Source organism: Coenobita brevimanus, chromosome 61 (genome assembly GCF_032717465.1).
Source record: "Coenobita brevimanus isolate Jiangsu-jjx chromosome 61, ASM3271746v2, whole genome shotgun sequence".
Taxonomy (NCBI): Eukaryota; Metazoa; Arthropoda; class Malacostraca; order Decapoda; family Coenobitidae; genus Coenobita; species Coenobita brevimanus.
In genome coordinates, this window is record NC_137014.1 from 32,451,715 (window position 1) to 32,471,186 (window position 19,472).

General features: G+C 40.4%; 1 protein-coding gene across 1 annotated transcript in view; it reads left to right on the plus strand.

Moving 5' to 3' along the window:
- The window catches only part of LOC145403737 (glutamate receptor ionotropic, kainate 2-like), a 61,779-nt gene that overhangs the window by 15,266 nt on the left and 27,041 nt on the right, over positions 1–19,472 (plus strand). The window contains exons 3-6 of the mRNA XM_080275417.1: positions 448–632; positions 1,920–2,077; positions 3,058–3,199; positions 7,089–7,256. Of these exons, the coding sequence (XP_080131543.1) occupies positions 448–632; positions 1,920–2,077; positions 3,058–3,199; positions 7,089–7,256 (653 nt within the window). The remainder of the gene's footprint in view (positions 1–447; positions 633–1,919; positions 2,078–3,057; positions 3,200–7,088; positions 7,257–19,472) is intronic.

The following is a 19,472-nucleotide window of genomic DNA, read 5'->3' on the forward strand; positions in this document are numbered from 1 at the left end:
CTGTGACTCAACTACATTCTCTCTCTCTCTCTCTCTCTCTCTCTCTCTCTCTCTCTCTCTCTCTCTCTAATTATCTATATCTACCTGCCCACCTATCGCTCTCCATCTATCTGTCCGTCTGTCTGTCTGTTTATCTCCCATCCCAGTACTGTGTCACCTGATCCAGTCCGGTGTGGCATCTCTCTTGCTTACCCACCTCGGTCAGACATCACCCTACGTCCATTCTGTTTGTCTCTATTTGTCTGTCTGTCTCCATTCATCTGTCTGTCTGTCCATCTCTCACCGCAGCAGTGTGCTACCTTATCCGGTCCTGTGAGGTGGCTAGCTTCGGTTCTTTGTTGGTCCAGTCATCTTCACACGTCCAATCCATATTTGTATGTATTTATGTATGTGTATATGCTTGAAGGTACAGTATGTATGTATATTTATGTATCTATTTATCAACAGTCTGCCACTTGGTGAGGTCCGGCGTGGCGGCCATCTTCGGTCCACAGTCGGGCCAAACATCTTCCCACGTCCAGTCCATCTGCGACGCACTAGAAATTCCCCACATAGAGACCCGCTGGGACTACCGCCTCAGGAGAGACGATTACAGCGTTAACCTGTACCCACATCCATCATCTCTTAGTAAGGTAAGAGAGAGAGAGAAGACTACTGAGGAAGAGAGTTTTTATCAAGATGTTTACTAATTCATCCCGAAGACGTCTGTACTTCATTCTTCCTCTCCAGAAGAATTTTCTAACTGGTGGGGCTAGATATAGGCTTAATTGACTCCTTCAGTACCAAAGGGCCTCTAGGCCCTAACACTCAATCAGCTGTGCTGTCCTAGCACGCTCATCATCAGATTTTAAGCATGATAACGAAGGCACGCTTTAAACAGTGGATCATCAACGGGGATACACAATGTTTCAATTCATTATGTCCACACGTTCATATTATACGTATGTTCACATACCATAGTAATATTCTTCACGATAGCAGCAGTTGTGATTGTAGACGGGCCTTTAGCTGAATGAAATCGACATGAAGTGACAACCATCAACCACTAAAAGTCGAAGTCGTTGTGAAGGTATAACTTACCAAGATGACTGTCTTCCTAGTCTGTTAAACATTGTTAATACATTACTTGCTTCTTTCTTGCGACTTCGTTCATTCCTCTCTCTCTCACAGACTAGGATATGCACAGATAGCCCTAAGTTAACGGTCACTACTCTTAGTTTCAACCTGCGATGGGCTATGGATCACTGAGGGTCCCTGTTATTTAAGTGACCACAATCGGGATTTTTTTAATGTACCAGGGGTCACTGCTTCACGGGGTAACTTGTGTACTTGTCCCGCATGGGAAAGTTCCTTGTCTCAGTGAAGTGAACGGAACTGGGGCCTGAGTAAGTGCTGCCTACCTTAAAAGCATCAGGCAAACCTGCCGCACCACCCCTGAACATCCACGCTGTGCATTTTCCACACTGTCTACAGACGCTCCGTTAACTCAACGTACCCGTGCATAATGTCGTGCCTTAGTTATTTATTATTTGATTATCCATTTTACTGTGCTAATTTCTCTTTCAGGGTATTCAGACTGGTAGCTAATAGATAAAGTATTGTAGAATGTAACTTTTCCTTTTCAGTCTTTCCTATGAAATTTCCAGGTCAGTTTTTCCATGCTGCATGGTGGTTTTTCTCACTTTTTCCTGCCAGTTTTAAATGGGGGGTTTGGTGACGGGGGGAGCCTTCTTGCTTTACTATCCTTATCCTTCAGCGTGTTGAATTAGATCTCGTAGTCATAGTCTACTCTGTAACAAGCAGTCTCGAAAGGACCATAAGGTCTGTTGCTGTTTTCTTTCCTTTGTGCCCCTCCTATTCCCTTCCTCTTCTCTGTTCCGCCACACCTTCCAATAACCCTTTCTCTGTCTCTCCCGTAGGCGTATCTGGACCTGGTGCGTCTGTTCGGGTGGAAGTCCTTCTGCATCGTGTACGAGGATAACGAGGGACTGGTTAGACTACAGGAGTTGCTGAAGACGCCCCTGCCTGGCGAGTTTAAGGTGACCATCAGGCAACTTCCACAGGGTGATGACTACAGGTGAGAGAGAGAGAGAGAGAGAGAGAGAGAGAGAGAGAGAGAGAGAGAGAGAGAGAATGTGACGTAAATATGATTATACAGTAGATAACGTCTTTTGTATTATATTCTCGCAATCTCTGGTGTTTTCCTTCAGCTTAGTGAGACCTCTTGAACTGAAGAATCTATATATCGCCATCATTAACTCAGTCGCTACACGAGGTCTCTCCAGAGTTTAATAAAATCGTCGGGAGTAAGTAAAAACATAGGCAACGCTACGCTGCTACAACCCACCACCTGACCAAGCACATACCCCCCCCCACCTCCCTGCACACCTAAACAAGCGCATAACCGCCCTCTTCCCCCCCCCCCCAATCTTTTCTGTTAAAAGTGGGAGTAAGGAGAATGTCTTGAGGACACATAACATTGGCTTTTCAGATTCCTTCTGCAGGTCGCATTGAAATCTGTTTTTTTTTTTTTTTTTTTTTCACTTTTTCATTATTAAAAAAAAAAAATACTTATGACACAGCATTCTACCTATCAAAAGGCACTTTCATTATGAAACATAAATATGTGATATTTCATGACTTTATAGGGAATACTTTCTGAGTTCTGGCCCAGAAACGAAATTTCCTTTTCCCGGCCAGCCTCCCTGCCGCCCAGCTCTACGGACGGACACTTATTGATCCCAGTGATAACAACACCCTCCTCTGACTTTGTCAGGTGGAGGGTAAAAAAAGTTTGTGTGTCACCGGGCTGAAAGGAAGAAAGATAGACACTGTTTTGGATAAAAATGGTTTGTATAAGGAAGGATTGATATCTCTTCCTTAAAACAGAGAAGTATCAATGCTGGTTAAAGATAGGGATACGAAAACAGAACAAATATAAAAGGTGGGAGACACTTAGAAAGTCAGACAGAACTGATTAAAAGATAGAAAAGATTTATGTGCAGAAAAATTCATGGTTTAGTCGAAACGGAAATATCTCTTTCTTCCCAAAAACAGAGAACTGTTAACGAAGGTAAAGGACACGCCAGAACAGAACATAATCATCGACTGTGCCACGGAGAAGGTGGGAAAGGTGCTGAAACAGGCCCAGCAGATTGGCATGATGAGCTCCTACCATAACTACATCATCTCCACCCTTGTGAGTACTGGTGTTGTGTGCCTGTGTCTGTCTGTCTTCATGCATCCCACTATCTCTCTCTGTCTTCCTGTCTCTCACCTAACTACAGGGAAAGTGGGCATGTATAGAAACAGGCTCAGTATATTGTAATGGTGAGCTACTATCTTCTCTATCCTTATAAATCTTTGCGTTGCTTCAGTGTATATCTGTCTCTCTGCTTCTCTGTCTCAGTCTCTTTTTCTTTCTCCCAAATCTCTCGAGAAAGTAGGCTTGGTACTGAAACAGGTACGGCAAACTGGAATGGAAAGCTGCTACCATAACTACACTATCACCAGCATTGTGTCTATTGCCTTTGTCTATTTTTTTTCTTTCTCTCTGTCTTTTTGTATGCATCTGTCCGAGTCTCATAGGTACCGAGAAAATGGGCATAACTTTATAATCTCAGCCCCTGTAAGTACTGGTTCGCTGCATCTGTCTTTGTCTCTCTCTATGTGTTTCCATTTGTGCAAGGTTTCCCCTCTTCGCATGAGTTTATATTGTATCATTTTTACTTTGCATACCTCGCTTCTACCGTAACTATGTCCATCTTTGTCTGCCTCCATCCATATTTCGGGTCTCTGTGTGTGTCCATCTGTCTGTCTGTCTGTCTGTCTCTCTGTTTCTGTCTCTCTCTCTCTCTCTTTCTCTCTCTCTCTCTCTCTCTCTCTCTCTCTCTCTTAGAGAGAGAGAGATACCATCCCTTTCTCTATTTTTCCTATTTTGTATATTCCTCTTTCATTCTCCATACGTCTTTGATCCAACGTATTCTGCTCTTCCAAGATTTTCTCCTTTTTCTTCTTCCCCTTCATTTTATTCTTCTTCTTGAACTCCTCCTCCTCCTCCTCATCATCATCATCATCATCATCATCAATATCATCATCATCATCATCATCATCATCATCCTTCTCCTTCTCCTTCTCTTTCTTCTTCTTCTTCTTCTCCTCTTCCTTTTCTTCTTCTTCGGTACGAACTTACCCCATCTTTCATTTCTATCCTCAGTAAGTTTATTTCTTAAGTCCCTCTCTCTCTCTCTCTCTCTCTCTTTTCTATTCTCCTTCTTCTACCCCCTCTTCCTTTTTCTCCTCTTCCTCTCCCCTACCCTCCGTCTTTCTTTCTCATTCACTCTCCTCATTGATCCTCTTTCCTCTTTGTCCCTTTTACCCTCTTCCCGCTTTTCAAACTCTTCTCTTTCTCTTTCTTTCCCTCCGTTTCCTTCTTTCCTTTCCCTTTCATTCGCCGTTTTCCTGCCTTCCCTTCCATCTCCTCACTTCTCCCACTTCCCTCCCCACCCTTCCTTCCCCTCCCTTCGCTCCCTTGCTTCCCTCCCCTTCCCACTCATCTTTCCCTTTGTTTATGCACTGGTTGGCACATTCAGCTTGCAACCAGAAGAACCGGAGTTTGGTTTTTGGGCCGGTCAGAATCTTGGACATAGTTTGCTTCCTCCTTTTCTCTGCTTATCCCGCTGCAGAGTTGGGGACTTGGATGTAAACTGACTACTGCGGTTCGTATTCCAGGAGAAGATTGGGACTTAGCAGAAATTGGATTATTTGCCGTATTATCCCTTGTGTAGTCGGTAAGCATTTAATGTAAGTGTTCTTTTCCGTCAATTTTCGTCCCTCTCTTCTCTTTCCTCTCTTTTTCCTCTCTTTTGTCCCCACTGTTCACCCCACTCTTCTCTTCCCACTCTTCTCCTCCCATTCTTCTCCGACTCTTCTCCACTCATCTCCTCTCATTCTTCTCCTTCCATTCTTCTCCCACTCTTCTCCTCCCATTCTTCTCCTTCCAACTCTTTTCCCCCCATTCTTCTTCTCCCGCTCTTCTCCTCCCACTCATCTACTCCCATTCTTCTCCCATTCTTCTCCCACTCTTCTCCCTCCAGTCTTCTCTTCTTCATCTCCTTCCTTAGCGCTTTCACACTGTCTTTTTATTTAAAGTCCTGCAACCTCTCAGATTTTTCATTCATCCCTGCGATGAAGTATTGTCCTTAAGGGATAATGAAGGCGATGTCTGTACTCCCTATTTGGAAAAAATAATCAAACTCTGGAAAAAAATCTGAGCATAGCATGAATAAGATAATAAAAAGAGGAAGTATAGTTAGAAGGTTATTCATGTCTCTGTCTATGTATCTGCCTATTTATCTATTATCTAACTGTCTGGCTGTCTATTTATCAGTGTACCTGTTTTTCTTATCTGTTTGTCTCTCCATCTGTTTTTCTGTCTGTTTGTATCTTTTAAGCTAACAGTCAAAATCTCCTCTCCTTTTTTTTTTTTGCTTCTCTAATGCACTCTCTCTCCCCCCACCCTTCCTTTTCCTCGCTCTCATTATTCTTTCCCTCTCTTTCACTTCCTTCCTTCCTTCCCCTTCTCATGCATGTTTGGTTACCTCCTTGTTTACTATTCTCTCTCTCTCTCTCTCTGATATACAACCTTCAATTAAACCAACCCATTGAGGCAAGATGTCTGTCTCCCCTTCCCTCCCTCCCTCCCTCCTCCATGCTCCTCCCTTCCCTCCCTCATATTCCTTCTTCCCTTCCTCCCTTCTTCCTTTATGCTCCTTACCAGCCTTACTTCCTCTTTCCTTCCCTCCTTCATCCTCCTTCACTCCTTCCATTCCTGTTTTTTCAGTTTCACTCCTTTCATCCATCCCTTTCTTCCTGTCTTCCTTCCTCACGCCATCCCCCTCAGTCTTCCTCCCTTTGTTCCTCTCTCTCTCTCTCCATCCCTTCCTCATACTTTCTCTTCTCTCCCCTCCTCCTCCTTTATCTTCTATCATTTCCTCCTCCTTTCTGTTCTGTTCCTTCCTCCTTCTCTCCGTCATATAGGAAGTAAGAAAACAAGGAGAGAGAGAGAGAGAGAGAGAGAGAGAGAGAGAGAGAGAAAGTTGGTGAACTGAAAACTGAGAGCAAGAAAATGAAAGCTAGATATTATGGTCATAGTAATTTCCTCTCTCTCTCTCTCCCTCTCTCTCTCTCTCTCTCTCTCTCTCTTTCTCTCTCTCTCTCTCTCTCTCTCTCTCTCTCTCTCTCTCTCTCTCTCTCTCTCTCTCTCTCTCTCTCCGGCGGACAATGAGAGGAAGGAGATAAAAGGAAGTGAGGGAAGTGGAGGGTTTGAAAACAGAAGAGTGCCGAAGACTTTTATCGTTTCATCTGGATAACACTCTCTCTCTCTCTTTATCTTAGGTCTGTTGTATTGCTTTATGTCTCAGTTCTAATTCATTTTCTTTGATTTTTCTAATTCATTTTCTTTGATTTTGACTTCATCTCCACTTTTTTTCTGTCATTGTTTTATTTCTCCATTCTTTTAATATTCTTCCATCTGCATCATTTTCTTGTACTTTAATTTTGCCTTCACCTTCATTTTTTTCGTCTTTCTTATGTATTGTGTTGGTAATTTGGCTTCCTTACTCCACAACTTTCATGAATCTGTATATCCCTTATCATATTAATCTTTTGCATACCCATTCATTCCCTGTCTGACAAATCGTTTTTTTTTTTTACCCTTGATATAAATGCCTTTGCCATTTCATATCATCACATTAGTAAGTTACATACGGGTACTGTAAGGTGGACGCATAAATATCTTCATGCAGGCCTCTCGAGTTCCGTCTTCACTCCTCGATTCCTTATTCAGGTGAGAGAGAGTCGTAGGAAACTGACTGTGTTAATGTGGGCACTAACACACCTTCATTCTCCTCTCGCAGCCTCCATACTAAGAATCCTATATTGTTCCAAGATCTTCAAAGCACCAGCCAATTTACTTCCTCGGGCCACTATATTCTCCATTTCCTTTACACATTTACCTGTCCTTATCTCTCACCACCTTTCTATCCATATTTATTTATCTACCTACATTTATCTGTCTATCTCCACAGGACATACATCTGGTGAACCTAGATGAGTTCAAATACGGCGGGTCCAACATTACCGCGGTTCGCCTGATGGACCCCGAGAGGAGGGAAGTAAAGAGCTTGCTGCAGGAGTGGATATCTGGGCATGTCACCTACACCAACACACCTACCGATCACCACATCGTTTTGCAGGTAGGTAGGGGGGGACAGGGAGACTCACCTGATTATGTTTTTTACTCATTCTACCCATATATACACTCACATCTGTTACCTAAATTCACTTAGACTCACCTTTATTTTACTCATTCTACTCATCTACATCTCACTTAGATTCATGTGTGGGCTATACTACTCACCCCACCTACACCAATACACTTGGTTATGAAGGTGGGGAGGGAGGGACACGTAGACTCATGTGACTACGTACTGTCCTCATTCTATTGTACTGCACCTTGTCTAGATGCACCTATACTCACCTACAGTATATACACCTCATCGAGAGTTACCTATACCTAACTTAGACTCAGCTGTATAAGTGTAGCCTAACACATTCATTCACATCTGAAGTGTGACAGAACTCTCAGCTGCATCTCTCTTAGACCCATCTAGAATCAAATGACTCATCTTCTCGCACACCAACACACTCACCAGTCATCCCCCTCCCTTGTGATGACGATAGAGGGAGACGCGGCGGATGATTTGGCTGTTCTGTATATTCAGCCTGATTCACCCACATTTACCTCCGCCTTACCCTGAGTCAACTGCACTTCGCTTAGACTCAGCTGTAAAAGTCTGTTACTCATCTTCAATTGTCACCTAACATTCACCAGACTTCACTTGAACTTGTTTTTACTAATTTCTCGTACCTACACCACGCCAAGACTCACCGGTACTCACCAAATGAATTTTCACTGACACTAAACATTCACTGACACTTATTTTCATCTATACACGTAAGATATATCACTCATTTTATGCATCAACACTTCGATCAGACTCACTCACACTTGGCCTAGCCTCACCAATAAACACATTCTCTTACATTTTCACTTATTCACATCTCTAGTGTGATAGACCATCTAGACTTAACTGACACATACACAATTTTCTCAATAAACTTATATTCACTAAACTTACAGATCACTTTAATTCACTATGCCTCCTCTAGAAGTAGTCTTTATCATCTGTCTGTGGGCGATTGCAGAAAACAGTTATTAAGCCCTCTAAATTTTTGTAACAAGTAACATAGAGACTCCATAAAATCCATTTTATTTCTGTAACTAAAGCATGACTAAAAAGGTTTCACTAATTTCGATGAGATGTCCTTGGCTCCCTTCCGTAACACCAGCTAAAGACGGACTGACAGAGTCACAGACATGTATAGCCCATCGTTGTATGCTCTACCCTACAGTGTATTACCTTTTGTATAGTATATTGTAAAGGATAAAGGCAGGAAGGGGGCTAAGAGGATTCCTGTATTCTTCGTCTGTGCTAAAATATCTCTGTTTCTGTATTTCTCTCTCTCTCTCTCTCTCTCTCTCTCTCTCTATTCTTCGTCTGTGCTAAAATATCTCTGTTTCTGCATTTCTCTCTCTCCCTCTCTCTCTCTCTCTCTCTCTCTCTCTATTCTTCGTCTGTGCTAAAATATCTCTGTTTCTGCATTTCTCTCTCTCCCTCTCTCTCTCTCTCTCTCTCTCTCTCTCTCTCTCTCTCTCTCTCTCTCTCTCGTTTTCTCCACGTCTCCCTCTCTCCCTCCCTGCCCACAAGCCTCCCCTAACTCTCCCCTCTCTCCACATAAGAACGCTCCAATCAGGAAGGCAGAAGATTGGACGGTAAGATTAAAATAAATATGTTTTCCAAGTTTTCAAGATTCCTTCTTTTTTTTTTTGTTTAATTTGCTGTTCTAGTATTTGACGTAATTGGTTTTAATTTTTTACCTGGATTAAAAGTACACAGGCGAGAGAGAGAGAGAGAGAGAGAGAGAGAGAGAGAGAGAGAGATTTGTGCATCCATTCAGTCCTTCTGTTTGTTCGTTTGTGTGTGTGTGTGTGTGTGTGTGTGTGTGTGTGTGTGTGTGTGTGTGTGTGTGTGTGTGTGTGTGTGTGTGTGTGTGTGTGTGTGTGTGTGTGTGTGTGTGTGTGTGTGTGTGTGTGTGTGAGAGAGAGAGAGAGATAGAGAGAGAGAGAGAGCATTATGCCATTTCCTTTTCGCGATTCACCCCACTTCGGCTTTTACCTCCTAATGATCGAACCGATTTAAAGCCTTTTAGCTTTATTCAGGTGTGTCTGGTCATCCCACTGCCTTTTAAAAATCTTAGACTATTAAATTCCCTTATTTCTCTCAGTTCCTTCCTGAGATATTAAACTCTTATTTCTTCTTAAATATCTGACTTTAAAAATCAGCCTTTGTAAAATTTAAATCCGTGAGGCAATATTACTATTTTAAAATCTACAGTAAGTCTATTTAATTTCTCTCATCTTTAGCCTGCCTTATCTCCTTCATTCTCTATACCCCCATGTAAATTCTCTTTCGCACAAATCCCGCTGATCTATATAAATCCCTTAACGCATATTTAATTCATTTCTAGTACGAATCCGGCTAATATATACAATTTACTTTGTACTTATTTAAATTCTGTTACATAAATCCCTCCTTATCTCTTTAACTCCCTCTGTGCATTTTTAAATCCTTTCTTGCATAAATCCTCACAGACGCCTGTATCTCAAACGAATGAGCTTTCTCATCCTGTGTGGGTTTTGGGTGTAGAGGAGGGTCTATGTGTGTGTATATATGTGTTGAAATATATGTGCAGACCATTGCGACCGTGTATTTTTCAGTCTGCATGCCTTTTTAGTCATCTTTTCTGTATAATTCCGCAAGTATTTTTTCTTTTACTCTCATTTTTACCAAGTAATTAGTTTTCTTTTTCTACTTTCATATTTTTTCCTGCCTTTCCGTTTTCTGTAGAGCGCCTTTACATGTCTTGTCCTTCCTCCGTCTCTTCTATTTCATTTTCCCTGCTTTTTCCTTTCGTTTTTCTTTTTCCCTGTGTCCTTAGCCGTGTATTCTGTGCCTCTGATGTGTCCCTTGTCTCTCTGTGTGCCAGAGTAAGGGCTTGTTTACATGATCAGTGCTAAAGCATGTTTTTGAAACAAGACAACTGTGCCGTCCTCGGACAGTAATCGTGAAGACGATAACACTGATGGTTTACACGACCATTGTCCAAGCATGGCATCGTTACCAAGCTTCGACACCATGCTCCGGCACTGATCGTGTAAAAGAGTCCTAAGACAGCAGAAAGTAGTATTAGTCGCAGCAGAAGTTGTAACAGCAGACAAAGGAGTAAAATAAGGGGATATTTTAGTGCTGCCACCTACCGCTTGCATTGAACACTACTGTGCATTGGTTCCCGCCCAACTCTACACAGGGCGCCTGTTTCTGCTGCGGCTGCTTTTTAAAAATTATTATTATTATCTTCTAATAGATCATTTCGTTTTTCAGTTGTTATTTAATGTGTTACAAATTTTATATAATTTTTAATTATATATACATATGTAAGATGTATAAGATTTTAAAACGTGATTTATAGATTAAGAAAATATTGTCATTATCTTAACCTGTAAGTATTGGTTATAGTTATGTGATATGAGTCCTATCATTGTAGTGCCCTGTTTACTTTGTTGTGTTTGTTATACACATGTTTTCAGATATATGTTGATGAAAAGGGGAAAGTCATCCGTAGCAATAATTTATTCCGTAAAATTTTTGAAACACACACACACACACACACACACACACACACACACACACACACACACACACACACACACACACACACACACACACACACACACACACACACACACACACACACACACACACACACACACACACACACACACACACACACACACACACACACACACACACACACACACACACACACACACACACACACACACACACACACACACACACACACACACACACACACACACACACACACACACACACACACACACACACACACACACACACACACACACACACACACACACACACACACACACACACACACACACACACACACACACACACACACACACACACACACACACACACACACACACACACACACACACACACACACACACACACACACACACACACACACACACACACACACACACACACACACACACACACACACACACACACACACACACACACACACACACACACACACACACACACACACACACACACACACACACACACACACACACACACACACACACACACACACACACACACACACACACACACACACACACACACACACACACACACACACACACACACACACACACACACACACACACACACACACACACACACACACACACACACACACACACACACACACACACACACACACACACACACACACACACACACACACACACACACACACACACACACACACACACACACATCTGAATGGCTTTTTACGTCAATTCACTGTGGGAAGGGAATATGTACTATACACATGAATTCGCTCTGGGATATTTTCGGACGATTGCTATATTCACAGTTCACTGAAATTACACCTTCCCTGCTAATAGTAAATAAATAACTAAAAACGAACCCGGCTCCCCCATCTCACTGAAAGTCCCTCCCTCAGCGATGTCAACAAACCGAGTGGCCTAAAAAAATATGGCAAAAAGGAAGGTAACATTGCGGGTAAATACACGGCATTTCCCTAAGCATGCTTCATATGGGTAAATACAGTAGCTATAAATTTTTGTATCTGTAACTCATCTGAAAGGTATTAAAGAACAGACAGGTTACAGAGCGTCTTTGAACTGAATCAACCCGTCTCAAAATGAACTGTAGAGACTCGTGAAGCTTAGGGTAGTATTGGATGCTGACCAGCGGAGCCAAACTTAATAATAATAATAATAATAATAGTTCTGAAAAATTACATATACTACATGTTCACATACTAAAGTATAAAAAAAAATTACATTTTTATTGTTTTTTCTCTGTCATTGATTGCCTCATCAGAAACGTAGGGCCTGAGGCTGCACTTCCCGGTCTAGATATTTACAGCGTGAATAAGTAGACGCTCGCCCCTGAGTTGCGTTATGCGGGCAATAAACTCCAACAAGCCCTCGGATTCCTGAGCCGCCACATTCGGTTGGAGCACCTTAACCCACTAGACCATCAGGCGGCCATTAGCTGGATATATGGTCAGAGGAAACCAGTTATCTTGTCACCCGGTGTAATGAAATCTGAAGGTAACAATATACAGTAGGTAAATATATCATAAACAAGTCAAGTCTCAGTTCTCGCAATGTCGAGGCGTTTTTCCTCTCCTTGTCACACTGTCTCCTCGGAAAACAACGCAACTTTTATGGTTGGATAAATCGTGAGGAAAAGTTGTTTTGATATTTGAGAAAGCAGTGACACCAGGCCTCTCTCTCTCTCTCTCTCTCTCTCTCTCTCTCAGTATATAGATAGATAGACAGACTCAGAATGGCAGACAGCAAAATATATAGGTGGAATATAAATATAAATATGTAGATATTTATTTATTTATTTATTTATTTGTACAAAGTCTGATCAAATGGTAACCGACTTTTAGCTGGAAAAAAAAGAAAAAAAAAGCAAGGTTACTTACTGACTTCAGACTTTAATTCCCATCCATTGCTGGAAACATTCTGCAAAGTCAGTACTGGGGATAACCAGCAAGATCTTTATCGTATTTGTGTTTGTCATTTGTGTCCAAATATCTCGAACCCATCATCGGCATCTTCAGTTTAGGAAATAGTCAAAAGTAAAGTTTCCATTACTTTAAAATTCTTACATGTTACCACAATTATTTGTGGAAATTTTTAATACTTAATAGATTTTTGCATTCTTCCATAATTTTTTTTTACCGTTATTGAATTGCAGCAGAAGGCAGCGAATCACTTTTCACAGTCACGAGATTCAATTGAAGTACAGTATCTTGAAAATAAATAGTATATCATAGTACCATCATTTTGTGTGGAAATTTATTAAAATGATCGAGATGCTACATGTTATCATCATTCTTTGTGGGGGAAATGAAAAAATGGATCGGATACTCCATACTACCACCAGTTTCCTTGGAAATTTCTTTAAATGATTTCAGTGTTACATGGTTGCATAATTTTTTGCTGGAATTTTTAACATTGTCAATAGTAAGTTGCTACCATAGTTTTTTGAGGAATTTTTAATATCGACTCACTATCTACCATCACTGTTTTGTTAAAAAGTCAATAATTGATCCAAATGTTAGTTGCCGCTATGAACTTTTGCTGTCATTTAAGGATTGATCAAATTCTAACTGGTTACCATCATTTTTCGTGGAAGGTTTTCAAAATAGTTTGAATGCTACTCAGTAACAATTTTTTTTTTTTTTTTTAAGTTTCCATTGTGGTCAGATTCTTACTTGCTGCCATCACCTTTTGTAGAAATTTTTAATATAAACCAAATCGTTGCATTCTAATCATTTTGTGTTGAAAATTCTAAAATTGATCAAGTGAAGGCGTCCACGGGTTGTAACGCCTTCCTTTTGGCCTTCAAGCGCGATTCAGCGTTCCACCCCGTGGACGCCATCACTTGATCAATATTAGAATCTTCGAAAGAAAAAAATGATGGTAGAAAGCAGCAGTCTAGCCAGTATTAATAATTTTCACAAACAAATGGTGGTAGTAAGAAAGAATTTGACAATAATGAGAACTTAAAAAAATAATGATGGTACTGTGTGACATTCAAACCATTTTTAAAAACTTCCACGAAAAATATTGGTAACCAGTTAGAGTTTGATCAGTACTTAAAATGGCAGCAAAAGTTATTCATAATGTTAGTTGCTACTATCAACTTTTACTGTCATTTTAAATATTGATCAAATATGTATCGAAATACATGTAAATGTTTATGTACTCTCTCCCTCCATCCCTGCCCCCCCCCTCCTCTCTTTCTTTCTCTCTCTCTCTCTCTCATATTTTTTTTTTTTATAATATCACTTCATTTTGACATTTTCTGACATACTTCCAAGTAGGTAAGCTAAGGTATAGTTGTTCCATTACTAGATAAAGAAGTCAGGTCAACACAGGTCAAAGGTCAATGTCATAGAGGTTGATTTTGAATAACCTCCACCAACAAATTTCCGCGAGTGACTTGGGTAACACTCGAGGTGACGTTTTGGTACTGATTCGTTTTTAGCCAATGCCTGTTTTGAACGTGTGGCTATTATCGTGATTATGAGAGAGAGAGAGAGAGAGAGAGAGAGAGAGAGAGAGATTTGCAACTAAAGTTTCATAATAAAAGCTGAATTATAGGCGAGTCGTAAAATACAAAAAAATGAGAATTTCGAGTGAAAGAAAAAAAGAAAAATATGTCGCTCCCGTTGGTTGTGTTCCGTGCTTGAAAATTCACTTGCAAAAATTTTCGTTTTCTTTCTCCTTCTGGCACGATCTTCTCTCTCAGCCTCATTATTCTGTCTCACGTCTCTCTCTCTCTCTCTCTCTCTCTCTCTCTCTCTCTCTCTCTCTCCATTAGATAGTTAAGCAGAATAATAGACAGAAAAAGATGCAAATAGATGATAAATAGTTAAATGTTTTGATGGAAAGACAGGTAGATAGGAACACAGACAGACAAATAATTAAATAAAAAGAAGGAATATGGACGAATAAGTAGAAATATCAAAAAGGCGTAAATCAATCCCTTTCAAAGGAACAAGAATCATTAAGGCAAAGAAGTAATTATTTCACAGTTCTAATCTTCTTAAATACTGTACAATACACAACTACCATATTTTGATTTAGGTCACCAAATGTACTGGACACAACCAAGGAGAATATATGGGGGGGGGGAAAGGGGGGGAAGGAAAAAGAAATCAGCAAACTTTCGCCAGCACGTTTATAAATTGAAGGGAAACTGGGTCACATTTAAGGCACCCAAACCATAACACGCTCGGCCCACAACGACGCCATCTATTGAGGGTGGCGTGTACTAAGAGAGTCAGTTTCCGCCCTTTTACGAGCAAGTTTGAGCAAATGGGCTTAGTTAAGAAGTTTAGAGGAGTAGCGTGAGGAGATTACTGTAACAGGAAGTTTTTGGTAAGTAATTTTTCCTTGTTGGCCAGCGTTTTCCCTTCCACTCTCCTCCCTTGTTAGTGAAAGGGTTAATGAAGTTATCTTCCATCGTCAATTTCAGAATTATTATCATAAGAAGACATTGTGTGTGTGTGTGTGTGTGTGTGTGTGTGCCCCGAGGCTATTTGATGGATTCAAATGAAACTTCGCAGATGAGTTCGTCTGGTAACTCCGAAGGTCTTCCACTATATACAGTTGTCCAATGATGATTTTCATGGGAGTCAGCTCCCTCATCTAATTAAAAATTGTCGGAAATAATGCAAGGGGGGCAGATGTGGATTCTCTTAGTACATGTACTGTGCATCCATAATGCGATGCAGTATTTTGTGTACGTGACTCCCGACCCTTGATTTGTTAGGGGTCAGCCCCCCCAGAAATAATAACGATCAGAAATAGGGGAAAACGAGTTCATGCTTTTCACCGAAATCAGCATACATATAACAGGATTGGGTATGCCGTTTCCATGTATTCTCTGAATGCGCAGAAAGAAACCGCACATCTATTAATGATAATAAAAATAACAATACCGATAACAACGATAAAGTACGAATAATGAAAAATGTGATCTTTTGTGTTTGGTGCACGTTCTCCCATTTTTATGTAAATTTCGTCATTAATATATATACTTTTTTAATCTGACCTTTTTTTCAGGGAGAAATTATTTCTTTAAAATGTTAAGGTAGGTTAGGTCAGGTTAGGGGTTAGATTGGGTTAGTTAATAATAATTTAGTTAACAATAATAACAAATCTTATTTAAGTACAATATTCATCTTTCTCCATACGTAAAGAATACAGCTATGTTGGATAACGGATGCATGCCACACTCAAACCGCGTTCCTTTCCTGACAGAAATGCACTTGTTACAGCCGCGTATAGAGCAGCGCTACTGAGCAGATCCACCACGAATGCTTATGTTCATCGAATGCTTATGGCGGCATGACTTAGATTTTGGATCCTTTGGGTTTATACTTAAATATTATTTGTTAGAATTAACAACTAACCAAATTATTGTTATTATTAACTAACCAAACCTAACCTAACAACTTTTTTAGAAATAATTTCTCCCCCCAAAATAAATTCTCATTTGGAATCAGCTTAAAAAACTGTATTAATGACGAAATTTACATATAAATGGGAGAACGTGCACCAGACACAAAAGATCCGAAAAATGCAATACTGTCATAAGCACCTTAACTGTGAATATCCTACTTTGCATTATTTTCCAGCAAGCGCCAGACAGTTTTCACATGTTCGGAAGAAATTTTAGCCCCCAAATTGTTGAAAATTATCACAGTGGAAGTTTGAGTGATAATAATGAACTTCGTTTTTTACACCAGCTTACAATGGCCGATTTCATAAGGTCATGGAAATAACCAAAACCAAAAAGCAAAATAATCATATAGAAAAAAGTAAAAACAGCTTTATTTACCTACCTATCTGTCTTTATTCATCTGTCCATATCCATCTATATCTATTATATAAATATATCCATGTATACATCAAACTATATATCTATCTGTCCATCTATACTACCCTCACTGTTAATCCAGGAAAAGTAAAATATTGACAAGAAAAAAATTTAGTTGGTTTCAAGATGCACAGAAAAATGAACGAAATGAAAAAAAAAGAAAAAAAAAGAAAAGCGATAAAAGTAACTGAGCTGCAGAGAATAAAAGAAAAAAAAAATCGTGTGTGAAGGTGGGGAATGAACCAATGGCACGAAAAACATTGTAAAAAAAAAATAAATAAAAATACTGTCAAATATGCGTGGGGGAGACGAGGGTGAAGGGGAGAGAAAGAGAGAGAGAGAGAGAGAGAGAGAGGAACAGGGAGAGAATGGAGTTGGTGTAATATAGTTCCCCGTAAACCTATCAGAGAAAACGGGTCTTCCATTTCTCTCTCACTATGTAAAGAAGACGGGATGGGGCGTGAGATTTGGTGACATCTCGCTTTCCCACTTCTTTGACGCACTTCCTGTCTCATTTTTCTCACTTGCTCTCTGTTCTTTTTTCCTTCCTCTCCCTCCCTCCCTCTCGTTTTTCTAACATGTTTCACAGCAGTTTTTTCTCTGATTACACATTTTATGTAAGTCTTTGTTTTAGGGTTTCTCTCTCCAAAAGCGTTTTTGGATTATAATTCCCACATCTATCGCTTCCCAAAGTTAAACCTTTTCCTCCCGAACACCCCGTATATTTATATCAACTTCTGTATACGTAGCGTATCTATGTATCTACAGCTGTATATCTATCCATCTATTTCTGTTTTTGCCACACACACCACAAAGCCAGTCAGGAGACAGGACGTGTGTGCTGGGCAATCCCCAGGTCCTGTCCTCCCCACTTACTGTTTTTTAATCAGTCCATACACCACTGACCGGGCTAATGTATGGCCCGGCCTGCACTATATGTGCAGGGAATCTTTCAATAACAACAACTGTCTTTGCGCATGTATATCCCCGCTGTGGCTGGGGATATCGCTGGCTGTGAAGCTGTCGGCCCGTTAGCGCCAGGATTCGAATCCTGATGCTGGCAGCTGGGATCACTTGACTCAGGTGTCCATCCACCCTTTGTGGGTTGGTAGGTAAAATGTGTACCTAGGGTAACACCTAGGGGAGGTAACAGTGGTGACATGGATGATGCAGTGGCCTTGTATCCCAGCTTATTGGGTGAATAACCCGCTACAGGCTCAAGGGCCTATGTTACGGAGATGAGCACCGCGGCAAAGCACCTCATGCCGTATGTTCCCACCTTTGCCTTTTACTTACAGTACAGGTATGCATATGTATATATATATATATATATATATATATATATATATATATATATATATATATATATATATATATATATATATATATATATATATATATATATATATGTATATATATATATATATATATATATATATATATATATATATATATATATATATATATATATATATATATATATATATATGAGAGAGAGAGAGAGAGAGAAAGAGGCACAAAGGGATGAACAGAAATGAAAGCCAGCAATAGAAGTGTAATTTGCATACATCAACTTTTGCTTCCATCTCACTTCTCTCACCCCTGTCTCTCCTCTCCTCTCATCTCTTCCTTCTCCTTTGTCTCCTTTTCTTTCTTTTCTTTTCTCTCTCTTCTTTTTTCCCTTCTTTTCTCTTATGCTTTTTTTTTCTCCTCATTTCTTTTCAATTTTTTTTTTTTTTTTTTTCATTGCCTTATCTCCCCTCTTTTCTTTCCTCCCTCACACATCTCTCTCTCTCTCTCTCTCTCTCTCTCTCTCTCTGCAATCAGACCCCACATTCATACTCTCCCTAAAAACTCTTTCGCCTCCTCACCGCTAGATGGCACACAGACGGAGGCTTTTGACTTCATCTCTTCAGAATGCGAAAAACATGTCTGAATTCCTTTTCCATTTTTGTGTGACTTGCTGATTGACTCTGAATGGTCTTTTGTTAGGATTCTTTTTCTGTTTTCTTTTTTCATTCTTTTAGTAATTATTTTTCTTCGTCTTCATAACTCGCTTCATTCCTTCTTTCCTTCGTTCCATCCTTTCGTCTTTCTTTATTTCTTTCCTTCTTTCTTTCCTTTTTTTTCTTTTTTTTTCTTCCTTTCTTCTTCTTCTTCCTCCTCCCCTCCTCCTCCTCTCCTCCTTCGCCGCCTCCTCCTCCTTCTGCTTCTTCTTCATCATTTTAGCTGACCTTTTTTTTTCTTGACTGCTGCTGCACTGGTTAGTATATCCAGCTCGCAACTGAAAGAACGTTAGTCCGATTCCTGGGACAGCCAAACGATTGAACGTTGTGCAGTTGATAGGCGTTCTTCCCCTTCTCTTTTGTTCGTAGTTGTATTAGTTGATGTAATAGTAGTAGTAGTAGTAATAGTAGTGGTAGCAGTAGTAGTATTTGTTGTTGTTGTTGGCGTTGTTGTTGTTATCGTTGTTGCTCTCCTTAGCTTTGTGGCAGATGGTACGGAATGAATTAGTAGTGAAAAAACGGAGGAAAATTTTTATACGTAGAAGCGAAAAGGAAACAGGAAGGAAAGCAAAGGCGGAACCTGGGAGAGGGAGGAAGGAAGGCAGCTGGGAGAAGAGGATGGACGGGAGGCAAGGAAGAGGAAGGAAGGGGGAGAGGCAGTGAAGGAAGAAAGCAGGGAGAATGGAAGGTCGGGGAGGCTGGCAAGTAGCAGGGAGGATCGAAGAAGAGACACAAAAGAAGAGAAGGG